We start from the raw sequence: 25,841 nt of genomic DNA on the forward strand, positions 1-25,841 counted from the left end.
CCTGGTGTAGGGAGCTGTGAGGGGGACCCTGGTGTGGGGAGCTGTGAGGGGGGCCCCTGGTGTGGGGAGCTGAGGGGGGACCCTGGTGTGGGGAGCTGAGGGGGGTCCCTGGTGTGGGGAGCTGACGGGGGTCCCTGGTGTGGGGAGCTGTGGGGGGTCCCTGGTGTGGGGGGCTGGGGGGGGTCCCTGGTGTGGGGAGCTGGGGGGGGCCCTGGTGTGGGGAGCTGGGGGGGGGCCCTGGTGTGGGGAGCTGTGAGAGGGGCCCCTGGTGTGGGGAGCTGAGGGGGGTCCCTGGTGTTGGGAGCTGTGGGGGACCCTGGTGTGGGGAGCTGATGGGGGACCCTGGTGTGGGCGGCTGCGGGGGACCCTGGTGTGGGGGCTGCAGGCAGTTGGGGGTGCACGGGGAGCTCACCCAAACACCAGGCAGACGGCTGTCCCCCAGCACTGCTGCTGCTGAGCCAGGCCCCAGGGTCCAGAGTCACCAGCACTGGGGGCTTCGGCCGCCACTCCTGAGCAGCGATGGTGAAGACGAAGGTGAAGGAGGAACGCCCAGGGCCGACAGCCTGAACTACGGCCCAGCAGAGCCCTGAGGCACCCGTCCAATGGGACCCTGTCACTCCCTGCCTCCGGAACAAAGAGCACTGTCAGAGGAGAGCCCGTAAGCACTCCGGGCCTTCAAGAGCTGAGAGTCAGTCACTGCAACAGCTTCTGCCTCTCCGAGGCCCGGTCTGGCACGTTCTGACCCCTTCCTGCTGGGGAAGTCGCCCACCGGTCTGGGCACAGGCTCATGGGGCTGGGGCCGTGGCCGTGGCCCTCCCAGGCTGCGTGTGCAGAGGGGCTGACGCTCCAGCCCTGCGCTCCGGGACCTCCTCGGACAAAGGCTGCAGAGTGCAAGGCGGACTTCATGTAAACAGAACACCTGGAAGTTTTGTTTATTTACGTTAACATGCAGCTCTTGTAGGGGCACAAGTAGAAGCCGGGAGAGTCGGCTGCCGTGCCGTCCGGATGATTATGGCTTGGCATAGGCAGGGGGCGGGGGACAGTGCCAGAGGATGCAGGGTACGGTGGCTCCACCCATTCCCTGACAGGCAAGCTGTGGCTCAGGCTGCTCCACAGGAACCCTCCTGTCTTTGTTCCTTCGCTTCGCTTCCCTAAACCTCCCTGCATGCTCCATCCCAGGGGACGAGGGTGGGTGAGGCTGTACCCTAAGGTGGAGCGCCCGCCCTCACCAGGCTCACCAGGAGGATGAGGGCGCATGGGGTTGTGCCCTGAGGACTGGTCTCGGACACTGGGAACAGAGATCAGTTCTGGAAAGGAGCTGGGCGGAGCCAGGGCAGCCTCCGTGTTTGGTGTGGGGTGGTCTAGAGGTGACCACGAATGCAGGCTTGCCTCTCCGGGGTCTCCTGAGCACAGGCACAGAGGTGGGTGACAGCATCAGGAATCCAAGGGTCAGCCGGGGCAAAAGCAGCAGGAAGCACGAGGGCCGACTGGCCCTCAGGAGCAGGGGCATGTTACAGGGCACACTGCGGCATTCCCTGCTCTTGCTAACCTTGCGTAACGATGCCCGATGCAGGGTTCCTGAGGTTCTGCAGTGATTTATTTATATGCAAATGCATTTATGAAAGCTGTCATCAAAGGTCCTTCCTAATTAGATGGTTTCTTGTAAAAGACCTTAAGAAAACAACGACCAAGTACAAGTATGCACTCAGCATTTTACTTCATTCTCTCAGGACAAACTACACAATGTAATTCACGTAACTACTAGCCAGCAACTGCAAATTAAGATTTTTGTAGGTCATGATTTCTAAAAAATGCAGCCACGCAATAACAACCTTTCTAAAGCTGACTTTGTTTCAGTGAAACAAAACTATGATGACATCCCTAAGTTTCCTGCAAAAGAGCTTTGACGTGGAGAAACGGCGTGGACACTCCACCTAACCACGCCATTGGGAGAAGAGGAGGCACCTGGGCCGGAAGCTTCTCTCCCGAGTGCACAACAGAGCATCAGCGAAGGCAGTGAGAAGAGTAGCGAGAAAAAAGTTTAAAATCATCGATGAAAATGCAAATCAAGGTTGTCTTATTACAATTAAGACAAACTGGGCATGTGCATTTTCTCCACATTCGTGTGTATCCCGAAGTATCCCAGCTCGTTTGAAGACACGCCACGAATTCCTGTGTATCCCGAAGTATCCCAGCTCGTTTGAAAACATGCCACGAATTCCTGTGTGTCCCAAAGAAGTATCCCAGCTCGTCTGAACACACGCCACGAAGAACTGCCAAAAGCAACTCCATTAATGAAGCCAGTCTGGGCTTGTTTTTCAGTATGGAAATGAAAACACATCTGAAAGTATCTCCTCCACTAAAATGTCAACACTCATTACAAAATTTCTTAGACATTTGTAGGATCTATTCTAAATACCTGGCAACTATTGTTTCTAGTTGTGTAAAAATCGCCGAGTGAAAGACGTGGCACCTCACATAAGGACTGCTCAGTCCAGCCACGGTTTCCACCTCACGGGCCGGCACAGGGTCTGTCTCACCTTTCAGACCACAGGACCACACAGCTGCAAGAGCAGGGAGGCAAAGGGAGCCATCGGGCAGCTAACGTGGCGGGGATGCCCCTTTCCTCTCCAGCCTCCACGTGTGGTATCTCACACCTCACAGCGAAGGACCCTCCTGGAGACCCCAGACTCTGCACTTTCCTTGACATAAACTGTCCACAGAAGTCCATCCTGAAGGGCATTTTCCCTCCATTTTCCCGTATTCCCCACAAAGGAACCAGCCCAGAAAAGCCGTCTTTGACGACTCTTTGTTTCCACGTGACTGAAACCCACAGCACCTGTGGCTGGGGTAGAAACCACCCTAATCCCTAGATCCCTGAATCCCCGTCCCGCCCGACACGCAGACACTCCTGGACGTCTCTCCCAGGTAGTCCACGCCTGCAAACTTCCAGAAACTGACTTCTGGAGCCTGTGGCACCGATTGCCATGGATATGCTAAGTCACACTCACACATATTTGTGGTTGCTACAGAGAAACATATTCAGACATATTTGTGGTTCCTAAACTTTGCAAACACGTGACCCTTTTAAGAATCTGGTGCAAGCGACAGAGCTCTCTCCTGCCCTCATCGAAAATGTGCCCCCACAGAAGGCCCTGCAGCCACGCTGGGGCCACTGAGCCCCAGGACCTGACACACCCCCAAAGGAGGCAACCGTGTGGGTCCCTCTGCACCCGAGAAGGTGGCCCGTGTCTCAGTCTGTCTCCTGCCCACGTCTGCACACGTGAGACGCAAACCTCCCTGCAGCCGGCTGCACCCCCAGCACCGCCCACCCCCAGTGCACCCGCCCTGCCCGTCTCAGTCCCTCCCCCTCAATGCTGTCCCCCCCATACCCCCACAGCCCTCCCCTCCCAACACCCTCCGGTTCCCCAGCACCCAGGCCCTCCCCTTCAGACGGCCCCAGCACACCAGTCCTGCCCTTGCCCCCTGCCCCGACCCCCCAACAACCTTCCCCCACCCTAAGCTTCCCTCGCCCAACAATTACAACTCAGGGAATAAGAATCCTCAGTTTCAAACTCAAGCCGGGAAACAGCACCTGCTGCGTGAAAAGGAAGACACCGCAGCACCTTCAGGAGGCGGCAGGCGCGGGGCGGGCGGGCGAGTCCGCGAGATTCACGCGCGGGGCAGGTGGGGCGAGTCCGGGAGATTCACGCGCGGGGCAGGCGGGCGAGTCCGGGAGATTCACGCGCGGGGCAGGTGGAGGGCGTGGGGGGGAGTCCGGGAGATTCACGCGCGGGGCAGGTGGAGGGCGTTGGGGGGAGTCCGGGAGATTCACGCGCGGGGCAGGTGGGGCGAGTCCGGGAGATTCACGCGCGGGGCGGGTGGGGCGAGTCCGGGAGATTCACGCGCGGGGCGTGAGGGGGAGTCCGGGAGATTCACGCGTGGGGCGTGGGGGCGAGTCCGGGAGATTCACGTGCGGGGCGGGCGGGGTGAGTCTGGGAGATTCACGCACCGGGGGCTGGGAAGCGGAGAAGGCCGTACACGGTGCTAAACTTCTTAAGAGCAGAAAGTAAGTGGCTAAATTCCGAGCACCCTAAATAAAGCCAACTAGAAGAAAATGACTCGCGTTGGGCGAACGAAAGTCCTTCCCACTCTTGGAGACATTTTCCCCACGAGCGCATCTCATGAGCCATTTCTGTGGAACACACCCGGGGAAACGGTCACCAGCACCCGCTCTGTGGGGAGCCGGGCTCCCAGCGCCCCGTGGGACAGACCCTGCGGTGACCGGCCCGGCTGTGACCTGGCCGGGATGTGACCAGAGCCGTGTGGTGACCCAACCGCACACGTGCCCACGACACACAGCCCCGCGGGGGGAGGGCAGGGGCCTGTCCAGGGTGAGCACCAAACTGCCCGGGGGGCAGACACCGCGGGCGCTGGACGGTTATGGATCCCTCAGTGTTAAAACCCCACTTCTAAAACCTTGAGCGAGGTCTCTGGGGTCAGAGTCACCTTCCCTGAAGCCGGCAGGAGCCTCGGGTGGCTGGGACACCAGCTCCAGGGATCCCCGGGCCATGTGCCCCACCGTCTGCAGTGGGGCTCGGTGCTTCCTTCCGCTGGGCAGAGGAGCCCACGGGGCACTGCTGGGCTCAGGAGGGGCCCGAGGATGCCTGGCCTTGGAGGGGCAACCGAGAAGCCGTTCTAAAGATAAAAACCATCATGCGAGGTTGTCTAAACAAGAGAAACGTCTAACTGCGAACGCGGTATAGCGCTCAGCCCGTGTTTTCACGTTTAAGGTGCTCAGCTTCTAAAATGCTGATTAAAAACAAACAACACAACCACCTTTGCACCCTGTAAAAATAACAGGAGAAAAAATCAGGGGCGTGTTTTTCTCCCGAGGAAAATACCCTCGAGGGCTCAGAGACGTGCCGGCCGCAGATCCCGCTCCGTGACTTGGCAGTCGCACCAGAGCCTGATTCTTTCCACTCCTAGGACAACTCTTTATTTAAAGAACCACAGTGCGAACTTCATTAAAGGTAGTAACGACGCTAAGGAGGCCAGTACTTACGCTTGACGGGTGCTGAACCGCAGCCTGGTGTTGCAGCCTCACCCGCTGGGGCATCATGACGTCATCCTGCAGTAAAGAACACACTTTCCGTTTGTTTGTTTGCACTGACTGATGGATGGGCTGCTACAGTCCCACCTTATTGCCCAGGCTGGAGCGTGGTGGCACCATCACGGCTCGCTGCAGCCTCAAACTCCCGGCCTCAACTGAGCCTCTCGCCTCAGCCTCCAAACAGTTGGGATTACCGGCTTGAGCCACCACGCCCAGCCCCAAGAACATATTTTAAACTCATGTAAAGCAGTTCCTACTGGCAAGTAAGAAAACGATAGACAATCCAACAGCAAAACAGGCAAGGCCCTTGAACCGGCCATCAAGCAAGATTTCCAGTGGACCAAAAACCTCATCAGCCATCAGAGAAACGCAATTAGTTATGCAATGGAGAGAGAAAAGTAACAAACGCTGACAATTCCAAGTGTACTTGATTAGGCAGAACGAGAGCTCCTATGGACTGCTGGCTGCGGCCAGGACCTGTCACCACTGCTGAGGGGACCGTCTGCGGCGAGGAGCTGGGGACCCTCTGTGGCGAGAACTGCCACCGCTGCTGAGGGGACCGTCTGGCATCTCCCAGCAAAGCGGATGACAAGCTTCCCTAAGACCCTGACGTCTGACTACTTGCGTAGGAAAAGCCCCACTCACACGCACAGACGTGCTGACGGCAGCTCGTTCACATGTGGAAAGAACCCAATGGCGAGAATCGCAGATAAATGAATTGTGCACGTTAGTTTTAAACGCCATTCAGCAGCTGAACACACCACGAATTTCACAAGCCTAATGTTCAGTGACAGAAGCAAGACACAAGAATATACGTGGTATTTTCCACTTATTTAAATTCAAAACCCAGCCAAATAAACCATATTATTTAAGAAATGCACACACAGTGTGTACCGGGGTCCCAACCCCCGGGCAGTGGGCTGGTACCGGGCCATGGACCAGGCCACACAGCAGGAGTGAGCGGCGGCCGGGCGAGTGTCACCAATGGAGCTCATCATCCTGTCAGAGCAGCGGCTGCCTTAGACCCTCATAGCAGCTCAGACTCCACTGGGACCTGCGCACGCGAGGAATCCAGGTTGCAGGAGTGAGCGGTGGCTGGACGAGCATCACGGCCTGAGCTGCCCTCCTGTCAGAGCAGTGGCTGCATTAGACCTTCACAGGAGCTCAGACTCCACTGGGAACTGTGCACACGAGGAATCCAGGTCACAGACTCCTTATGAGAACCTAACTAACGCCGAGGCCTGAGGTGGAACCGTTTCATCCCGAAACCATGCCCCCACCATGGGTCTGTGAAAACATTGTCTTCCACAAAACCTGTCCCTGGTGCCGAAAAGGCTGCGGACCACGGATATAAACCATAAAAGCAGCAACGTTATAACCCTGAAGATCAGAAGAGCGGTCACTTTTTGAGGGGAAGTCGAGGTGGGGGCGTGGATGGGACAGTCCCCCTAAGGTGCCCGCAATAAGCATTTACTGATCGAGTGGTAGCTACACAAATATCTGCTTCGTAATTAACTTGTAAAGTGGATATTTATGTTTTGTGCATTTTTCTGTGGGTATATTCTATCTCATGATAAAAAAAATTTTAAGTGGAAGAACAGCAAAGGTTTAAGTATATCATTTAAAGGCACAAATATACTCAACAGAAAAAATAAGAATAATGTCATTGGAAGGACATTTGTTTTTAAGCTGAACACTAAGATGAACTAAAAGACCCATATTTATGTCTCTTATTCCAGAAAAACCACCTTAGAACATTCAGATCATCCAAGAAACCTGAGGGACGTTGCAAGGAACCTAATGGGGCTGAGGAGAGGAGGCTGGGGACGGAGGGGAAGTGGGAGGAGGGCGGAGAGAAGAGAATAAAGGAGGGTGGAGAGTGGAGGAGGGAGGAAGGAGGAGGGATGGAGGGAGGAGGGAAGAGAACAGAAGAGGAGGGTGGAGAGTAGAGGAGGGAGGAGGTAAGATGACAGAAGAGGAGGGGGAGGAGGGAGGAGGGTGGAGAAGAGAGGAGGGAGGAGAGATAGAGGGAGGAGGGAAGAGAACAGAAGAGGAGGGTGGAGAGTAGAGGAGGGAGGAGGGAAGATGACAGAAGAGGAGGGGGAGGAGGGAGGAGGGACGGAAGGAGGAGGGAGGAGGGAAGAGGACAGAAGAGGAGGGTGGAGAAGGGAGGAGAGATGGGGAGGGAAGAGAACAGAAGAGGAAGGTGGAGAAGGGAGGAGGGAGAAGGGAGGAGGGAGGAGAGATGGAGGAGGGAAGAAGATAGAAGAGGAGGGGGGAGGAGGGAGGTGGAGGGTGGAGGGAAGTGGGGATTGGGGAGAGAGAATAGAGGAGGGAGGGTGGAGGAGAGAGGAGAAGGGAGGAGGATGAAGGTAGACAAGGGAGGAGGGAGGAAAGAGGAGGACGAGGGGGAGGGCTAAAAACCTGCATATGACCCTGACAGGTATTTCAAAAAGAAGAGCTGAGGAGGCTCCAAGGAACTGCAGGCACCACCTAAGGGGCACGTCTCTGCCCACCTTCAAACACAGGGGAGCCTCAAACCTTCTGACCCCTGGTCCAGACACCTCATCACCCATGCCCCAAGCCCAGGCTGAAAGGTCCTGTGGGAAGGTCTCTTGCACCTTCTAGAACCAGGGCCAGACCAGTTCCTCTATGTAGTTGGCCCTCAAAAATATTTGTAAGACACGGAGGTCATTATGTTCAGTGAAACATCCAGACACAGACAGACAAATGCCGGTGTTCCCACCCACGCACGGGAGCTAAGGAGACGATCTCACGGAGGTAGAAGGACGGCGCTCACCAGAGGCCGGGAAGGGCAGCGGCGGGAGGATGAAGGGGGTTGGTTAACGGACACAAAACTACAGTCAGGTAGAAGTAGTTCTAGTGTTCGACAGCACAATAGGGTGGCTATAGTTAACCATAAGTTATTTTATATTTCACAATAGCTAGAAGACTTTTATGGCCAGGTGCAGTGGCTCACGCCTGTAATCCCAGCACTTTGGGAGGCCGAGGCAGGAGGATCACTTGAGGTCAGGAGTTCGAGACTAGACTGGCCAACATGGTGAAACTCCGTCTCTACTAAAAAAAAAAAATTCGCCAGGTGTGGTGCTGCACGCCTGTAGTCCCAGCTACTCAGGAGGCCGAGGCACAAGAATCACTTGAACCTGGAGGTGGAGGCTGCAGTGAGCTGAGATCGCATCACTGCACTCCAGCCTGGGTGACAGAGACTCCATCTCAAAAAACAAAATAAAATAGCTAGAAGATCTGGAATGTCCTCAACACAAATGATGAATGTTTGAGGTGATGGATGGTCCAGTTACCCTGACTTGATCATGACACATGGCGTGCCCGTCCCGGGTACCACGCGTGCCCCGCGAACATGGCGTGCCCATCCCGGGTACCACGCGTGCTCCATGAACATGTACAACGATCCCTAAAAATTTCAAAAATATATATATATATATATTTTTTTTTTTTTTTTTGAGACGGAGTCTCACTGTGTCTCCCAGGCTGGAGTGCAGTGGCGCGATCTCGGCTCACTGCAAGCTCCGCCCCCCGGGTTCACGCCATTCTCCCGCCTCAGCCTCCCAAGTAGCTGGGACTACAGGCGCCCGCTACCGCGCCCGGCTAGTTTTTTTTTTTTTGTATTTTTAGTAGAGACGGGGTTTCACCATGTTAGCCAGGATAGTCTCGATCTCCTGACCTTGTGATCCACCCGCCTCGGCCTCCCAAAGTGCTGGGATTACAGGCTTGAGCCACCGCGCCCGGCCCAAAAATATATTTGTAGAACAAATGAATGGGTCTTTAATGCGCCTCAGCATTTACAAAACACTCATGTACACATTTTATTGATATTTATCACACTCTTCTATGGTTGGAGACAGAACAGCTAATATTGTCTCTATTTTGTAGCCAAGAAAATGGAGGTTTGCAAAGGGTATGTAACTCACCCAAAGTCTCGTAGCAATTACACGTCAGGGTTAAAACTGGACAGAGGCCAGGCGCGGTGGCTCAAGCCTGTAATCCCAGCACTTCGGGAGGCCAAGATGGGCGGATCACGAGGTCAGGAGATTGAGACCATCCTGGCTGACATGCTGAAACCCCGTCTCTACTAAAAAATACAAAAAACTAGCCGGGCGAGGTGGCGGCCTGTAGTCCCAGCTACTCGGGAGGCTGAGGCAGGAGAATGGCGTAAACCCGGGAGGTGGAGCTTGCAGTGAGCTGAGATCCGGCCACTGCACTCCAGCCTGGGCGACAGAGCGAGACTCCGTCTCAAAAAAAAAAAAAAAAAACCGGACAGGGTGCCTCATCCGACATCACGGTTTTCCACAGGACTTTGCTTCTGACCAAGGAACTCACTTAACAGCCAAAGAAGGGCCGCAACGGGCCGGGCCCCCAGAATCACTTACCTCACACGTCCCTACCGTCCTGAAGCCTTGGGTCGGATAGAGGTGGGGCGGCCTCTGGAGGTCCAGCTACGGCTCATTCAGCGGCGACGCTGGCAGGGCCAGGGCGAGGCTCTCCAGAGGCCGCGTTGGCTCCAAATGAGCCTCCGGGACCTGGAGCTGTTTCTCCCCAGCCAGGGCTCACGGGGCCAGGAATCGAGGGGCGGACGTGGGAGTGGCACTCACCGTCACCCCAGTGATGCACTAGGGGAGCTCCTCTTCCTGTTCCCTGACGTACGGTCCACAGGCCCAGAGGCCTGAGTCCCAGGGAGTCCCAGGGAGGCCTGAGTCCCAGGGAGGAACACGGCCACCAGGAGACACACGATGACGCCGCGGGATGGAAGCTGAGACCGCCCCCGGCCCCTCTGGGCTCCTCATGCCTCTGAGTCTACACCCGGAAAGGGATTCTCTGTGCCGGCCTGGGGATTGATCCTGACCTTCCGGGGGGGAATTGGCCTACGTCGCCACAACAGAGGCAGGACAGCGTCTGCGATGCAGGAGAACCCTTGGGCATCAAATTACTCCACAGAGAATGATTCGAATAAAGTGGCCAGTACGCAAAGACAGCCAGGCATGTAAGTAAAAACAGACAAAATACCAGACAACAAAAGACTTGATATGTTCAAATTATCACACACAAAATATTTTAAAAATCTATGCAAATTGTATTTAAAAAACTAAAAGATACAAGACATGAGCCAGTCATAAAAGGCCCAATATTGTCACAGGAGGTCCCTGCGCACAGCCAAAGTCATGGAGACTGGACGGAGACGGGTGGGAGCCAGAGGCTGGGGCGGGCTGGGCTGTTTTATGGGGACGGAGCTTCAGTTCGGGAAGACGGAAAAGATCTGGAGACGGGGCGGTGGAGGCTGCACAGCAATGTGACTGTACTGAACTAGCACTTAAAAATGGCTAAAATGGTAAATTTTATGTTATATACATTTTACCACACACAAAAACTAAAGGACACACTTGAACAACAGAACTTTTTTTTCTTTTTTTTTGAGTCGGAGTTTTGCTCGTTACCCAGGCTGGAGTGCAATGGCGCGATCTCGGCTCACTGCAACCTCCTTCTCCCGGGTTCAAGTGATTCTCCTGTGGCTGGGATTACAGGTGCCCAGGACCACACCTGGCTAATTTTCGCATTTTTAGTGGAGACGGGGTTTCACCATGTTGGCCAGGCTGGTCTCAAACTCCTGACCTCAGGTGATCTGCCCACCTTGGCCTCCCAAAGTGCTGGGATTATACATGTGAGCCATGTATAATCCCTGGCCAAGAATAGAACGATTAGAACTAAAATACAAATCCCAATTAAGCATAACACAGACAAATTTAACAGCAAAACAGATTTTCTAAAGAGATAATCAGTGAATTTGAACATAAATAAAAATAAATTATTCAGAATTCAGCACGAAAAGACCAGAAGATGGAAAACAGAGAAAAAAGAAAAGAAAACAAAAACCAAAGAGCTATAAAGCATAATAGGGTCCCAGAAAGAGAGGGAGAAAAGTGCACTGGAAACAAGCAAGCTTTGGAGAAACGATGGCTGAGAAATTTCTGAGACCGATAAGGACACCAGCACCCACGTTTACAAAGCCCAGGCCGGGCAAGGCACAGAAACTCCAGGTGCCCAGTCCACTTTCCGGAACGGATGACTAAGTTGCTTCAGAGCAATATTCTCCATAGAGTAGCTAGAAAAATACTAAAACAAAACAAAATGCCTGTTAAAAGGCACCAGAGAACCACACAGGCCACAAGGACCAAAGACCGAGGTCTGGAGCGGGAAAGCCCAGAGAGGCGAGCAGGGCGCCCCGGGGAGGCCATGGGGCCCGGCCTACCAGTCCACCGGCCCACTGGCCCACCTGCCCACCAGCCCACCTGCCCACCCCACCTGCCCACCGGCCCACCGGCCCACCAACCGGCCCACCTGCCCACTGGCCCCTCTGCCCACCTGCCCANGCCCACCGGCCCACCAACCGGCCCACCTGCCCACCGGCCCCTCTGCCCACCGGCCCACCTGCCCACCGGCCCACCTGCCCACCAGGAGCCAAAGTCAGCCCCAGGGGAGGTGATGGTCATCCCGACCATCCGGTTATTTCTAAAACCAGCGTCTCAAAGAGTTACTGATTCTGAGCGCAGTGGGGGAGGGGCCACAGCCACGTGGCACTTCTGCCGCTCCCAGGGCTGGAAGGAAACACGGGGTTCGGGGACCTGTGAGGACGGGGACCGGGGAACACCCAGCGTTTTCTGCTGGGACCCACGAGAACCACCTGCATTTAATTTGGGGAAGACAGAGAAAGAGGCCACTGGGAAGGGGCAAGAAAGGGGCTTCCAAGGTGGTTATTTTCAATGGTGGCCACACGAATATTTGCTTTACGATACTTTAATGATACTTTATGGACATCTGTGTTTTGTGCTGTTCTCTGTGTGTGTTTTTCTTCATAATGAAAATGATGAAACAAACAAGAATTTTGAACATGAGGTTGTTGCTAGAAGCACTTCTGTTCAACATGGTACTGGAGGTCCTAGTCAGTATCATGAACTGAACCAAGAACGCGGAATAAGGAAGATTGGAATAGACATTGGAAAGGGGTAAAAGGATCCTTATTCACAGGTGACATAATCATTTCATAGTAAATTGTAAAGAATATGCAAAAAAAAACCTCTACTAGAATAAGCTAACGTAGCATATTTATAGCAATAAAACTTGGAAATGAATCAATACCACTTTTCAATAGCACTGAAACCCACAAAATACTTAAAGATATATTTTATTACATTTATGTTGAAGACCCATATCCTAAAAACTACAGAACATTCTGGAGAGAAATTTAAGAAGGCCTAAATACATGGGGAGATATACTATGTTTACAGATTAGAAGACTCAATACTAAGATCCTCGAGTGGATTTACAGATTCAATGTAATCCCAACAAAAATCAGCAGCCTTGACAAGTTCACTCTAAAATTCTGCCAAATTCAAAGGACCTAAAAAAAAATAAAAAATAAAAAATAAAAAAAAAAACAGACAAAAACCAACACAACCATTTTGACAGCAGGAAAAACGAAGCTGGAGACTTACAATCCTAGATTCTGAGACTTACTATAAAGCTATGCCGTAGCTTTATTCCCGCAGCTGCCAGAATAATCATGTAATAGTAACCAAGACAGTGTGGAACTGGTGTAAAGAGGAATATAAAGATCAGGGGAGCAGAACAGAGTACAGAAACAGATCAAATAGATCTACGCTTTTTTCGTGTGCATTGATTTTCAGCAAGGGTGCCAAGATAATTCCACAGAGGAAGAACAGGAACATTGGAAAAACTGGACATCATCTGTGAGAAACAGTCCGCAGCCCCCACATACACCATCTTCAAAACCTAACCTGAAACGAGCCACAGGTCTCAGTGTGAAAGATAAAAACAGAAGACATCTAGGAGAAAACGAAGAAAACCTTGGGGCAGACAAAGGCTTCTTAGGTTCTTAGACAGAACACAAAAAGCACAAATGTTATTTTTTTAAGTGATAAAATGGTCATTATCAAAATTTAAAACTTCTGGTTCATCAAAAGACACTTTTAAAAAAAAAAAAAAAAAAAAAAAAAAAAGACCAGCCATAGACTGGAAGATAGAACTTGTATACAGATTCTTTTCTAATCTTAAAACTCAATAATAAGAAGACAAAACAACTTTAAAGAAAAAGTCAAAAGATCTGAGCAGACACGTCACACAGGAAGGTGCGTGCGTGAGCAATACACACCTAAGTAAACCCTCACACATTCGGTCAGCAGGAAAATGCAAACTGAAGCCACAGTGAGACACAGCTACGAACCACTGCAAAGGGCCACAGGAAAAAGACAATTCCAGGTCTTGATAAGAGTGTGGAACTCTGGTAAGATGGTTCAGCCTTTCCAGAAAACAGTTTTGGGGGTGGCCTTACCAAGTTAAATGTACACATACTGTATCATCCAGCAGGTCTACTTCTAGGTATTTATTTACCCAGGAGAAACAAAAGCACAGGTCCACAAATTTCATCGCATCTTTACTCATAATAGCCAAATGCTGGCGCCGATGCGAGCACCTGTAGTCCCAGCTACTCGGGAGGCTGAGGCAGGAGAATGGCGTGAACCTGGGAGGCGGAGCTTGCAGTGAGCGGAGATCCGGCCACTGCACTCCAGCCTGGGCGACAGAGTGAGACTCTGTCTAAAAAAATAAAAAATAAAAAATAAAAACATACCCAAGACTTGGTAGTTTAAAAAGGAAAGAGGCTTAATTGGCTCACAGCTCCACATGGCTGGGGAGGCCTTGGGAACCTTACAGTCATGGCGGAAGGGGAAGCAGGCCGTCCTACAACGTGGCAGGTGAGAGGGAAGACGGAGGAGCCCCTTATAAAACCACCAGATCTTGAGAGAGAACAGCCATGGGAGAGAAGCCACCTCCACGATCCAATCACCTCCCAGCAGCTTCCTCCCTCAACACGTGGGGACTACGGAGAATACCGTGCGAGGTGAGATTGGGGACACAGAGGTTACCGTGCGAGGTGAGACTGGGGACACAGGGGTTACTGTGTGAAGTGAGATTGGGGACACAGGGGTTACTGTGTGAAGTGAGATTGGGGACACAGGGGTTACTGTGTGAAGTGAGATTGGGGACACAGAGGTTACCGTGTGAAGTGATTGGGGACACAGAGGTTACCGTGTGAAGTGAGATTGGGGACACAGGGGTTACCGTGCGAGGTGAGATTGGGGACACAGAGGTTACCGTGCGAGGTGAGATTGGGGACACAGAGGTTACCGTGTGAGGTGAGATTGGGGACACAGAGGTTACCGTGTGAAGTGAGATTGGGGACACAGGGGTTACTGTGTGAAGTGAGATTGGGGACACAGGGGTTACTGTGTGAGGTGAGATTGGGGACACAGGGGTTACCGTGTGAGGTGAGATTGGGGACACAGGGGTTACCGTGTGAGGTGAGATTGGGGACACAGGGGTTACCGTGTGAAGTGAGATTGGGGACACAGGGGTTACCGTGTGAAGTGAGATTGGGGACACAGAGGTTACCGTGCGAAGTGAGATTGGGGACACAGAGGTTGCCGTGCGAGGTGAGATTGGCGTGAACTCACATCACCTCAGCCCTGTCCCCGCCCCGTCTACACCAGCGTGAACTCACATCACCTCAGCCCTGTCCCCGCCCCGTCTACACCAGCGTGAACTCACATCACCTCAGCCCTGTCCCCGCCCCGTCTACACCGGCGTGAACTCACATCACCTCAGCCCTGTCCCCGCCCCGTCTACACCGGCGTGAACTCACATCACCTCAGCCCTGTCCCCGCCCCGTCNCCGTGCGAGGTGAGATTGGGGACACAGGGGTTACCGTGCGAGGTGAGATTGGGGACACACGGGTTACCGTGCGAGGTGAGATTGGGGACACACGGGTTACCGTGCGAGGTGAGATTGGGGACACAGAGGTTACCGTGCGAGGTGAGACTGGGGACACAGGGGTTACCGTGTGAGGTGAGATTGGGGACACAGGGGTTACCGTGTGAAGTGAGATTGGGGACACAGGGGTTACCGTGTGAAGTGAGATTGGGGACACAGAGGTTACCGTGTGAAGTGAGATTGGGGACACAGAGGTTACCGTGTGAAGTGAGATTGGGGACACAGGGGTTACTGTGTGAAGTGAGATTGGGGACACAGGGGTTACTGTGTGAGGTGAGATTGGGGACACAGGGGTTACTGTGTGAAGTGAGATTGGGGACACAGGGGTTACCGTGCGAGGTGAGATTGGGGACACAGAGCCAGACCATATCGCTGCACAAGCTCCACACAAAATATCAGAAATGTTCAGTTTCACATAACATCACCGTGCCCCAAATGCCGTTTCCACGGCTCTAAGGTCTCTTCCAGTCCCTAACCACAGTTAGAAGAACATGGCCTTTTCCAGAGCAGCAGTGGTGGCATAAGAAGAAAACAATCAGACTTGCATGCAAATCCATCATCACAGTACATACAGATTCATCATCTCGATACATACAGATCCACCATCATCTCGGTACACACAGACCCACCATCATCTCGGTACACACAGACCCACCACCGTCTCAGTACATACACCCCCCACCATCATCTCGGTAGCTACAGATCCATCGTCTCAGTACATACAGATCCATCATCATCACAGTAAATACAGATCTATCATCTCGATACATACAGATCCATCATCTCGATACATACAGACCCACCATCATCTCAGTACATACAGATCCATCATCTCGATACACACAGACCCACCATCATCTCGGTAGATACAGATCCATCGTCTCGGTACATACAGATCCATCATCATCACAGTAAATACAGATCTATCATCTTGATACATACAGATCCATCATCTCGGTACATACAGATCCATCATCATCACAGTAAATACAGATCTATCATCTTGATACATACAGATCCATCGTCTCGGTACATACAGACCCATCATCTTGATACATACAGACCCACCACTGTCTGGGTACATACAGACCCACCATCATCTCAGTACATACAAATCCAAGTTGCGTACCTCCCCTTCTGACAGCACCCCCAGCAGACCCCAGAATCAAGAGCTGTCCGAGGCCTGCCCCCTCCCCAGCGGAGGCTCTGCCCCTGGCTTCTTGCTCTGCCCTGAAGGGCATGGAGAAAGGAACGCCTTTGAATTGGGAGAGAGGACAAGAAGAATTCCCTCTGGCCAGCAAACTATTCTAATGGGAAGCGGGATGAACAAAGAAATGGGGGTTGTAGCTTCCTGAGCTGGAAGACGCCACCTGCCCTCTTCTGGGTCTCACGTCGGGGAACTGGAGACGGGCCCCAGGCCCCACAGAGAGCCCCTTTCCCGGGGAAGGTCATCTCTCCTCCGGAGGACTGAGCCAACCACACAACAGCAGGGCCTCAGCCAGGCGTCCTAAAAACTGGGCCCCCTCCGCTCTGTGCCCGGGGACCCCAGCTCTGGCATGACCCCTCCGTACCCACTGACGGCTGCATAAATCCAGAGCCACCCACACCAACGGGCGGCAGGAGCTGTGGGGTTGTTCCCGTCTTCCAAACGGACCAGCGGCCTAGAACACGCCATTCCCTGTCAAGCATGGGCAGCCTGACCAGCAGCGGCCACGGGCTCTCCACGTGTTGCAGAGAAAGACGACGAAGTCTACCGAAGGTGCCGTCTGAGTTTCCTCCTTGGGCTTCCCAGCAAGATCAGAGAGGTCTGTAGCTCCCCTTCCCCATCCTCCTCTCTGCACCTCCACACCAGCAGCCCAGCAGCCCACACTCGTCCTCCTCAGCCAGGCAATTTTACTTAGAGCTTTTGCCACGGGATAATTTTCTTCCTGGAGCTTTCACGTTACCTGCACACCCCACATGGGGTGCGTGTCCTCAATGTACCCACTGCTGTTCATCTGGCCAACGAATACTAGGCGAACCTGAGGCATGTGAACCTGCAAATGTCTGGCCACTTTCAAAGTAAAAAACAGCAGCATTACTGGGTCCTAACTTTGAACTAGGTCCTAGGGATACAAAGAGAGACAGCAGCAGTCCGGTTTCATTGAGCCCACACTCTAATGGGGTACAGGCACAGAGAGACAGTGAGTGAGAGAGAGAGAGAGAGGAATGAGGAAGGGGGGCAGCCCCAGTCAGTGGCAGGAAGGAAAAAGGTGGACAGTGCACCGAAGATGATGCACAGGAGACGGGAAGAGTGGGGACCCGCAGGTGAGGTGGGGACAGTCAGGACCTGCAGGTGAGGCTCCCGCAGGACAGGTAAGGAGGGGACAGTGAGGACCCACAGGACAGGTGAGCTGGGGACAGTGAGGACCCACAGGTGAGGTGGGGCCAGTCAGGACCCATAGGTGAGGCTCCGGCAGGACAGGCAGAGGTGAGAAGAGTGAGGACTCAGGGGTGAGGCTCCAGCTCACCCTTCATGAGACAAAGTCCCCATCTAAGCATCTCGGGACACACAGCTCAGAGCACTGTCTTACAAATGCACTCAGAGAGGCAACTGTTTCTCAGCTTTTGGGTCAGAACTGGGGCTCCTAAGGCAGCCCATGTGCCACCCAGTCCGGCACTGGCTGTAAAAGTATCACTCGGAAGCTCCAAAAGCACCAGAGTCCGCCTGTGAGACCCAGAGTGTGTGCCTCGCAGTGGTCACTCCCTCTCAGTGGGTTTCGGAGCCAGTGCCCTGGAGGAGCCACAATGCCCCGGTCATTCCCCTTCACGAAGCCTTAAAATGAACACACTCTGCCTAAACAAAGATATTTCAAAATCTCCCACTGTTTGGGGCACGAGCGCCTTCAGCAAACACCAAGTCCAGTGGCTTTCGGGAGCTGCAGGCTGCCAGGGATAACGCGTTACGGTGCCGAGGACACAGGCGGGTAAACACGCGGCCTGGCGATGGCGCCTTTGAAACGTGGAGGCTGCAGCAGCCTGGCAGGCCCTCTCCGGGGCTATTTTACCGCTTTTCCCCCGTTCAGGAGCAGCCTTCGTGAACATCAGGGTTAAGAAAGGAACAGCTCTTCTCGCAGAGGGCAGAAGTGGGGTGGGGGCGTCTACACAGGCAGGGCTTGGCCGATTTGCAGCGTCCCGTTCAGAAAGGGGCCTTCTGCTCAGGGATCCAGGGCGTCCTCTGCTTTGCAGTCAGCCCCACTCAGCCTTTGTGGGGTCGGCCGCCACTGGAATCACACGGCCCCTGAACCAGCTACAACCACGCCGGGCCTCGGGTCTAAAACACAAGCCCATAATTTTTGCCTTAGGAATGAAAAGGAGAGGACAAATATAGCAGAAAGGAAGGGAGTGGTGTGTTTGGAGAGGGGGAGCTGGCACCGTGGCGTCCGCAGTGTCCCCCGTAGTTGTCAGGGTTCCCTGCAGGGACTGGACCAATAGGATGGACGTGCAGATGAAGGGAGTCTGTTAGGAAGACCGACTCACACGATCGCGAGGGGAAGTTCCACGGCAGGCCGTCTGCAGGCCGAGGAGCAAGGAAGCCAACACGCCGCCTTCGTTCTGTGGCCCGAGGCTGGGGAGCCCCTGGCCAACCACGGGTGTGAGTCCGAATCCCAAAGCTGAAGAACGTGGAGTCCGATGTTCGAGGCAGGAGGCCTCCAGCCCAGGAGAGAGGTGAGGCCGGAAGACTCAGCCAGTCTCCTCCTTCCACGTTCCTCTGCCTGCTTGTACCCCGGCTGCACTGTCCCCGCTCCGTCTACACCGGCGTGAACTCACATCACCTCAGCCCTGTCCCCGCCCCGTCTACACCGGCGTGAACTCACATCACCTCAGCCCTGTCCCCGCCCCGTCACCACCGGCGTGAACTCACATCACCTCAGCCCTGTCTCCGCCCCACCTGCACCAGGGTGAACGGACACTGGCTCCTCTCCGCTATTTTCTAAGTTGCAGCAGATTCCACACAGCTGACACCAACACTCTTTTCTAAACAATTCCAGGCTAAAGCCGACAAGTCAAATATAGAAGTCAGGTGGCATGTGATGAAGAGATGAAGAAAAACACACTTCCTCACTCAGCCAGCTACATCTGCATTTAATTAGTTACTGACCAGCGTGTCATTCTAAATATAGGGAAAACAGCATTATTCAGGAATCTGTTGGTCACCACCATGCTCTGCAGTGAAATGCTTTGCTCTCAAAACCACCCAAGACAAAGCACGGGCCTCGTGTCCCCTTCTGTTAAATGCATGCTGGGAGGTGCCCGTTCTCCTTCCTCCCCCCCCCCCCCCCCCCGTCTCCCGAACTCCCCCTCTCCTTCCTCCCACCCCCACCTCTCCCGACCTCCCCTTCTCCCTCCTCCCACCCCCACCTCTCCCAACCTCCCCTTCTCCTTCCTCCCACCCCCACATCTCCCGACCTCCCGCAGCTGCAGCGAAGAGCTGGAAGGGAAAGTGGAAACCTCTTCACGGGAGAAATGGGCTCACGCTTCTACAGCCCTCGGTAGCCGTGGGACACGGTGGGACAAAATGTTTCATCACAAAGGAGGTTGCATTGCCTTTCTCGATCTTCTGCAAATTCGTAATTTAAAAGTGCTTCCTCCACTACTGACTCTGCGCGGGTTCCTGCTGCCTCGCCAGAGAAAACACCGGACCGTGTTCTCTAACCCTGGAGATGCTGGAGGGCACCGTGCGGGAAGGACTCGCCTGACACGCGGTCCTGTGTCCCCACACTTCCTGTTGGACCTACAGGCTACACACGGGTGAACGTACAAGAGGCTCCAGGTGTCCACTCCTGGAGGCAGCGTCCCCGATGTGCTGAGGCAGCAGAGCGGCCCCCCCGGTCGTCCGCACAGGAGCGCCCGGCGCAGGCCTCAGGTGGTCCCGGCCGCAGCAGGTGGCCACCCCAGCAGGTGGCCACCTCAGCAGCAGCCTCTGCACGGGGTCCTGCAGGCTGGCGGGCCCTGCTTCTAAATTCAACATGAACTCCCCGCGGGAGGCGGTGCTCCACGGCTTTCTGAATAGTTTCCCGGACTGGATATCAAGTCTCCTCCAAGACCACACGGCAGGTCAGAGTTCTCCAGACCACACGGAAGACACGCACGGACGCGGCCAGCAGAGCCCTCTCACCCGCCTCCAATCTCCAAGTGAGGTGGGTTCCATGGGGGGCCCCAACTGCTGAGGGATAAATATCTGTGTCCTGCGTAGAGACCGGGCTCTCCGTGTGGAGGGAAAAGCTGGGAACCGTGCAGGGCCCCAGCCCCACCAGGAAAAGAGGACTCTGGCCCAGAGGCGAAGCCACGCGTGTTAACACGTCCCCGGGGCTGAGCCTGCGGAAGCTGCGGGGGCCTGGTGTGGGTCAGGCCTGGGTAAGGGGCCTGAGGTCCATGATGCCCTCAACACTTGGCCTGCCCTGGACCACATTCTGCAGCTAGACAGGCGACACCGTGACGCTGTGGACTGACCAGAACGCCGTAGCCGCAGCCAGGGGGCCGGGCCGTGCCGCTCAGGGGTGCAAAGCGCTCCAACCCCCCCAGACACCTTGCTGGACACATCGGCCAGCACAGAGGGCAGCGAACGGCCACCGCTGTCCAGGATCTCCAGAGCGAGAGCAGCCAGCAGCCGCAAGACCACGGTCCCCGTTCCAGGAGCAAGATGTCCTCCAGGGTCGTGGGGCCTGGTCAAAGGGCATGGAGGCCAGTCTGAAAGGTTCCTCGCTGGCCAAATAGTGACAGTAAGTGACAGTAACTACTGATAACTCAAATAAAACACACACACATAGAAACCGTGAAGCTCCCCCCATCACACACACACACACCACAGAGTCCACACACACATAGAAACCGTGAAGCCCACACACACACACACACACACACGGACACCGCAGAGTCCACACACACATAGAAACCATGAAGCCCACACACACACACACACACACACACACACGCAGACACCGTGAAACCCACACACACACACACACACAAAATGCGGAGTCCACACACACACACACACACGCAGACACCGTGAAACTCACACACACACACACACACACACAATGCGGAGTCCACACACACACACACATACACACACACGGACACCGCAGAGTCCACACACACATAGAAACCGTGAAGCCCACACACACACACACACACACGGACACCACGGAGTCCACACACACATAAAGAAGTGCAGGTGCCCACTGCACTGCAAGTCTGATGAGCAGCAGGATGTGTGCTTGTCCTCGCCTTTCCACACAGCAGGTGCAACCCGCCCCAGGTGCTAGAGCCAAGCCCCCTCAGCAAAGAGGCAAATCAAAACCACATGCGCGAGGGAGGCAGCGAGAGGGCCGTGTCACCTCTGAGATACGCCGGAGAGAGCTGCACGGCCTAACCTCGCTGTGAGGAAACACAGACGGCACAAGTGTCAGGGTCTTCCACAAAGAAAGTGCCTCAGAACCTTCAAAGCATCAAGAAGAGCAGAGTCAAGGTGGGGCTGAGGGTATTCCAGGCGGACGAGATTACAGAGACAGGGCAACTAAACGCAGCGCGATTCTGAGCAGGGGCTTCTCCCACGGCACCACTGGGACGGCCTGGCCCAGCACCGGGTGTGAGTTGTGTCCCGGTGAGCACGTTCCTGTCGTGAGGGGAGGCCTGGGCTGCAGGAGAATGCACTCGGGATGACACGCACGAGGCTGGTGGCCAATGGCTCAGGGAGAACAAAACGTTCTTTGAGGTATCCTTGAAACTTTCCATGAGTTCTGGTGGTTTCAAAGGGGAAAGAGAAATGGGCAAAAAGATGCAAACACTTTTCACAGAAAAGGAAACCCACACGGCCAAGAACAGAAGACGATGCTCACCGTGACCCGTGACCAGCAAGTGTAAATCCAGGCGCAGTGAGGCCCCCTTCACTCCTGCCCAGCCAGGAAAGTGAACCCTTGGAATTCTGAGCGCTGGAGCCGGCGAGAGTGCCGGCGTCTGCAGGTATCTGTCTTCCGCGCCCTTGGAGCTGGCAATTCCACTTCCAGGTACAGACCTAAGAGGAACAGCCAGAGGCTTGTGCACGGGCGACGGCAGCCCAAAAGCCCGTGCACAGGAGGACAGGTGGATGCACACAGCAGGTTTGCTCGGCAGAGAAACCAAACGAACTGCAAACGACAGATACAGAGAGCAGGGCAGGGAGCCCACAGACAAACCCACCCTCGACAGACACACAGAGCGGGGCAGGGAGCCCGCAGACAAACCCACCCTCGATAGATACACAGAGCGGGGCAGGGAGTCCGCAGATAAACCCACCCTCGACAGACACACAGAGCGGGGCAGGGAGCCCGCAGACAAACCCACACAGAGCGGGGCAGGGAGCCCGCAGACAAACCCACCCTTGACAGACACACAGAGCGGGGCAGGGAGCCGCAGACAAACCCACACAGAGTGGGGCAGGGAGCCGCAGACAAACCCACCCTCACACGGCCCGAGTGATTTTCAACAAAGGCTTCAGCACAATTCCACGGAGAAAGGTCTTCAACCAATGATGCTAGGACTGAACAGCCACATGAAAAAAACTAACCTTGACATTTACTGCACGCCACATACGGAAATTAACTAGAGATGGACAAGAGATGCCGACAGGAAAGTCAAAACTAGAAGTTACCAGAGAAATACAACTTCTTCAGGGTAAGCAAAGGTTTCTTAGGAAAAAAATTAACTAGAAAACAGTAAATAAGTTGGACTTCACTGATATTAAAAACTTCTGCTCATCAAGACACCATTAAAACACGAAGAGGGGCCGGGCACGGTGGATCATGCCTGTAATCCCTGTGTTTTGAGAGGCTGAGACAGGAGGACTGCTTGAGCCTCAGAGGCTGAGCTACAGTGAGCCGAGATTGGGCCACCGCACTCCAGCCTGGGTGACAGAGTGAGACTCTCTCAAAAAAAAAAAAAAAAAAGCCACTTACAGGGAAAAAATATCCACAATCCATACACCTGACAAAGGACTTGTATCCATAATATGTCACAAAACTCTTTAACTCATTACTAGTAAGATAAACAGGCCAGGTGTCGTGGCTCACGCCTGTAATCGTAGCATGTCGGGAGGCCAAGGCGGGTGGATCGCCTGAGCTCAGGAGTTTGAGACCAGCCTTGGCAACATGGGGAAACCCCGTCTCTACTAAAATACAAAAAATTAGCTGGGTGTGGTGGCTGGAGTCCCAGCTACTTGGGAGGCTGAGGCAGAACTGCTTGAACCCGGGAGGCGGTGGCTGCAGTGAGCCAAGACCGTGTCACTGCACTCCAGCCTGGGTGACAGAGGAAGACTTCATCTCAAAAAGTAAAGATAAACAACTCAATTTTATAAAAGGTGAGATTCGGGCATTTCATGAAAGGAGATTTATGAATGGCCAATAAACCCACGAAAAGGTGCTCACCATCATCACCAGCCATCAGGAAAATGTCAGACCACAGTGAGACACACCTCGGGGCCACGAGAATCATGAAAATAAAGGCCGACGGCGTCAACGCTGCAGAGCCCACACCTGCGGACGGGAAGGCAGAACAGCACGAACGCCGGAAAACTGTTCTGCAGATTCCTTTAGGGTAAAAATACCTTTCCCTGTGGCGTGCCAATTCCACCCCTAGGTATTTCCCAAGAGAAACGGAGAGGTACGTCCACAGAAAGACAGGAATGTTAACGGCGCCTTTCTCCCAGTAACCCGAGCTGGAAACCACAGCATCGAAACGATCATGGTGCCGTCACACGAGGATGAGGACACAGGACGGAGCCAGCGATACGAAGGCTGGAACGCAAGATCATTCGGCTGAGTGGGAAGAGAAACGCGAGAGCACGGCCGTGTGGTTTCACGTACGCGTGAAATTCAAGGGCTGGCAACGGAAGCCCCGGGGCTCCAAGTCAGGCCAGTGGCTGCCGTGGGGACCGGAGCCGGGAGCACGCAGGGTCGTTCCGAGGGACAGGTCCCTGCACTCGACTGGGGTGCTAGTTACACGGCACGCGAGCTGTCAGACATCGCAGATTACCCATGTTGTGCACAAATTTCACACGGAAATCTTGTACTTTGCTGCATGTAAATTCTGCCGCCATTTTCAAAACCTGGATAAACTATAATGAGATGCAACTACATGGATGGACCTTAACAACAGTAAGGTTTAAAAGTTCCAAAATACTATGTACAGTGATACCCATTTTATAAAGTTAAAAAGGACTGAAGTTAAAAATTATTTTTTCAGATTTGTATAGATACCAAATACTTATTTTAAAAGCAGAGCAAGGGAGGAGGAGCACAGAATTTGGGCTGACGGTTACCCAGGCGGAAGGAGGCAGGGGATAAGCGTGGTCACCTGCGAGATGTGAGAGGCCTGAGCTGGCTCTTGTTTTAGGGGGGCAGGTCCATGAGTGTTTGTAACACTATAAAAATTAAAAATATACGTGTGGAGTCCTAATTAGGGAAAAGAAGTCAGGCTTGGGGGAGCCGGGGAAGCAAAAAGAAAAAGCAGATTCCTCATGGTCCAGGACACACAGCATTTCTGCACAAATAACTCACCCAACTCACAATCTTCCTCTGCCCAACTCATCAGCAGACCCTCGGCTAAGAAAAAAATACAGCTTAGGTCCCGGCAACCTCAGTGTTACCAGCACTGCTCGTGGCCCTCTCTAGCACAAGCACCACCTTTAAAACCCCAGCAAGGCTCTGTCTCCGGCCAGTCAGCTCCTGTCTTGCTGATGTGCCCGTTGCTTTCTTGCAACCTATCTTCGTGCTTTCTCAAATAAATCTGCCTTTCTTGACCTACAACTGTCTTGGTAAATTCCTTTACCACCTGCACCACTGGCCTCGGTTAGTCGCCACCCAGGAAAACAGGTACCGTTATAATCACAGAGACGAACAAAACGGGCCGTGCTTGAACAAATGATGAGAATGTGTCCTGAACCAAGGGTCCTGATTAATTTGATTCTGGGCTCCTGAGATCCTAAGATCTAAATTTAAAAAGGAGAAAAAGAGGCCGGACGCAGTGACTCACGCCTGTAATCCCAGCACTTTGGGAGGCCGAGGTGGGCAGATCACGAGGTCAAAAGATCGAGACCATCCTGGCTAACACGGTGAAACCCCGTCTCTACTAAAAATACAAAAATTAGCCGGGTGTGGTGGCGGCGCCTGTAGTCCCAGCTCCTCAAGAGGCTGAGGTAAGAGAATCGCTTGAACCCAGGAGGCGGAGGTTGCAGTGAGCTGAGATCGCGCCCCTGCACTCCAGTCTGGGCGACAGAGCGAGACTCCATCTCAAAAAAAAAAGAAGAAAGAAGAAAGAAGAAAGAAGAAGAAGAAGAGGAAGAGGAAGAGGAAGAGGAAGAAGAGGAAGAGAAGGAAGAGGAAGAGGAAGAGGAAGAAGAGGAAGAGGAAGAAGAGGAGGAGGAAGAGGAAGAAGAGGAAGAGGAAGAAGAAGAGGAAGAGGAAGAAGAGGAAGAGGAAGAGGAGGAAGAGGAAGAGGAGGAAGAGGAAGAAGAGGAAGAGGAGGAAGAGGAAGAAGAGGAGGAAGAGGAAGAGGAAGAAGAGGAAGAGGAGGAGGAAGAGGAGGAGAAGAGGAAGAGGAGGAGGAGGAAGAGGAAGAGGAGGAGGAGGAAGAGGAAGAGGAAGAGGAGGAGGAGGAAGAGGAGAAGGAGGAAGAGGAAGAGGAAGAGGAGGAGGAAGGAGGAGGAGGAGGAAGAGGAAGGAGGAGGAGGAGGAAGGAGGAGGAGGAGGAAGAGGAAGGAGGAGGAGGAGGAAGAGGAAGGAGGAGGAGGAAGAGGAAGGAGGAGGAGGAGGAAGAGGAAGGAGGAGGA

The 25,841-nt window shown here is 53.9% G+C and overlaps 1 protein-coding gene across 3 annotated transcripts in view; it reads right to left on the reverse strand.

Annotated features, from left to right (window-relative positions):
- B3GNTL1 (UDP-GlcNAc:betaGal beta-1,3-N-acetylglucosaminyltransferase like 1) overlaps nt 1-25,841 on the reverse strand; it is a 137,797-nt gene that overhangs the window by 86,563 nt on the left and 25,393 nt on the right. For all 3 annotated transcript variants that reach the window (XR_003116160.1, XM_025361424.1, XM_025361423.1), the window contains one exon: nt 5,066-5,131. Coding sequence is in view for 2 of the 3 variants with exons in the window: in XM_025361424.1 (XP_025217209.1) it covers nt 5,066-5,131 (66 nt within the window). In the remaining variant the exon portion in view is untranslated. The remainder of the gene's footprint in view (nt 1-5,065; nt 5,132-25,841) is intronic.

Source organism: Theropithecus gelada, chromosome 16, assembly GCF_003255815.1.
Source record: "Theropithecus gelada isolate Dixy chromosome 16, Tgel_1.0, whole genome shotgun sequence".
Classification (NCBI taxonomy): domain Eukaryota; kingdom Metazoa; phylum Chordata; class Mammalia; order Primates; family Cercopithecidae; genus Theropithecus; species Theropithecus gelada.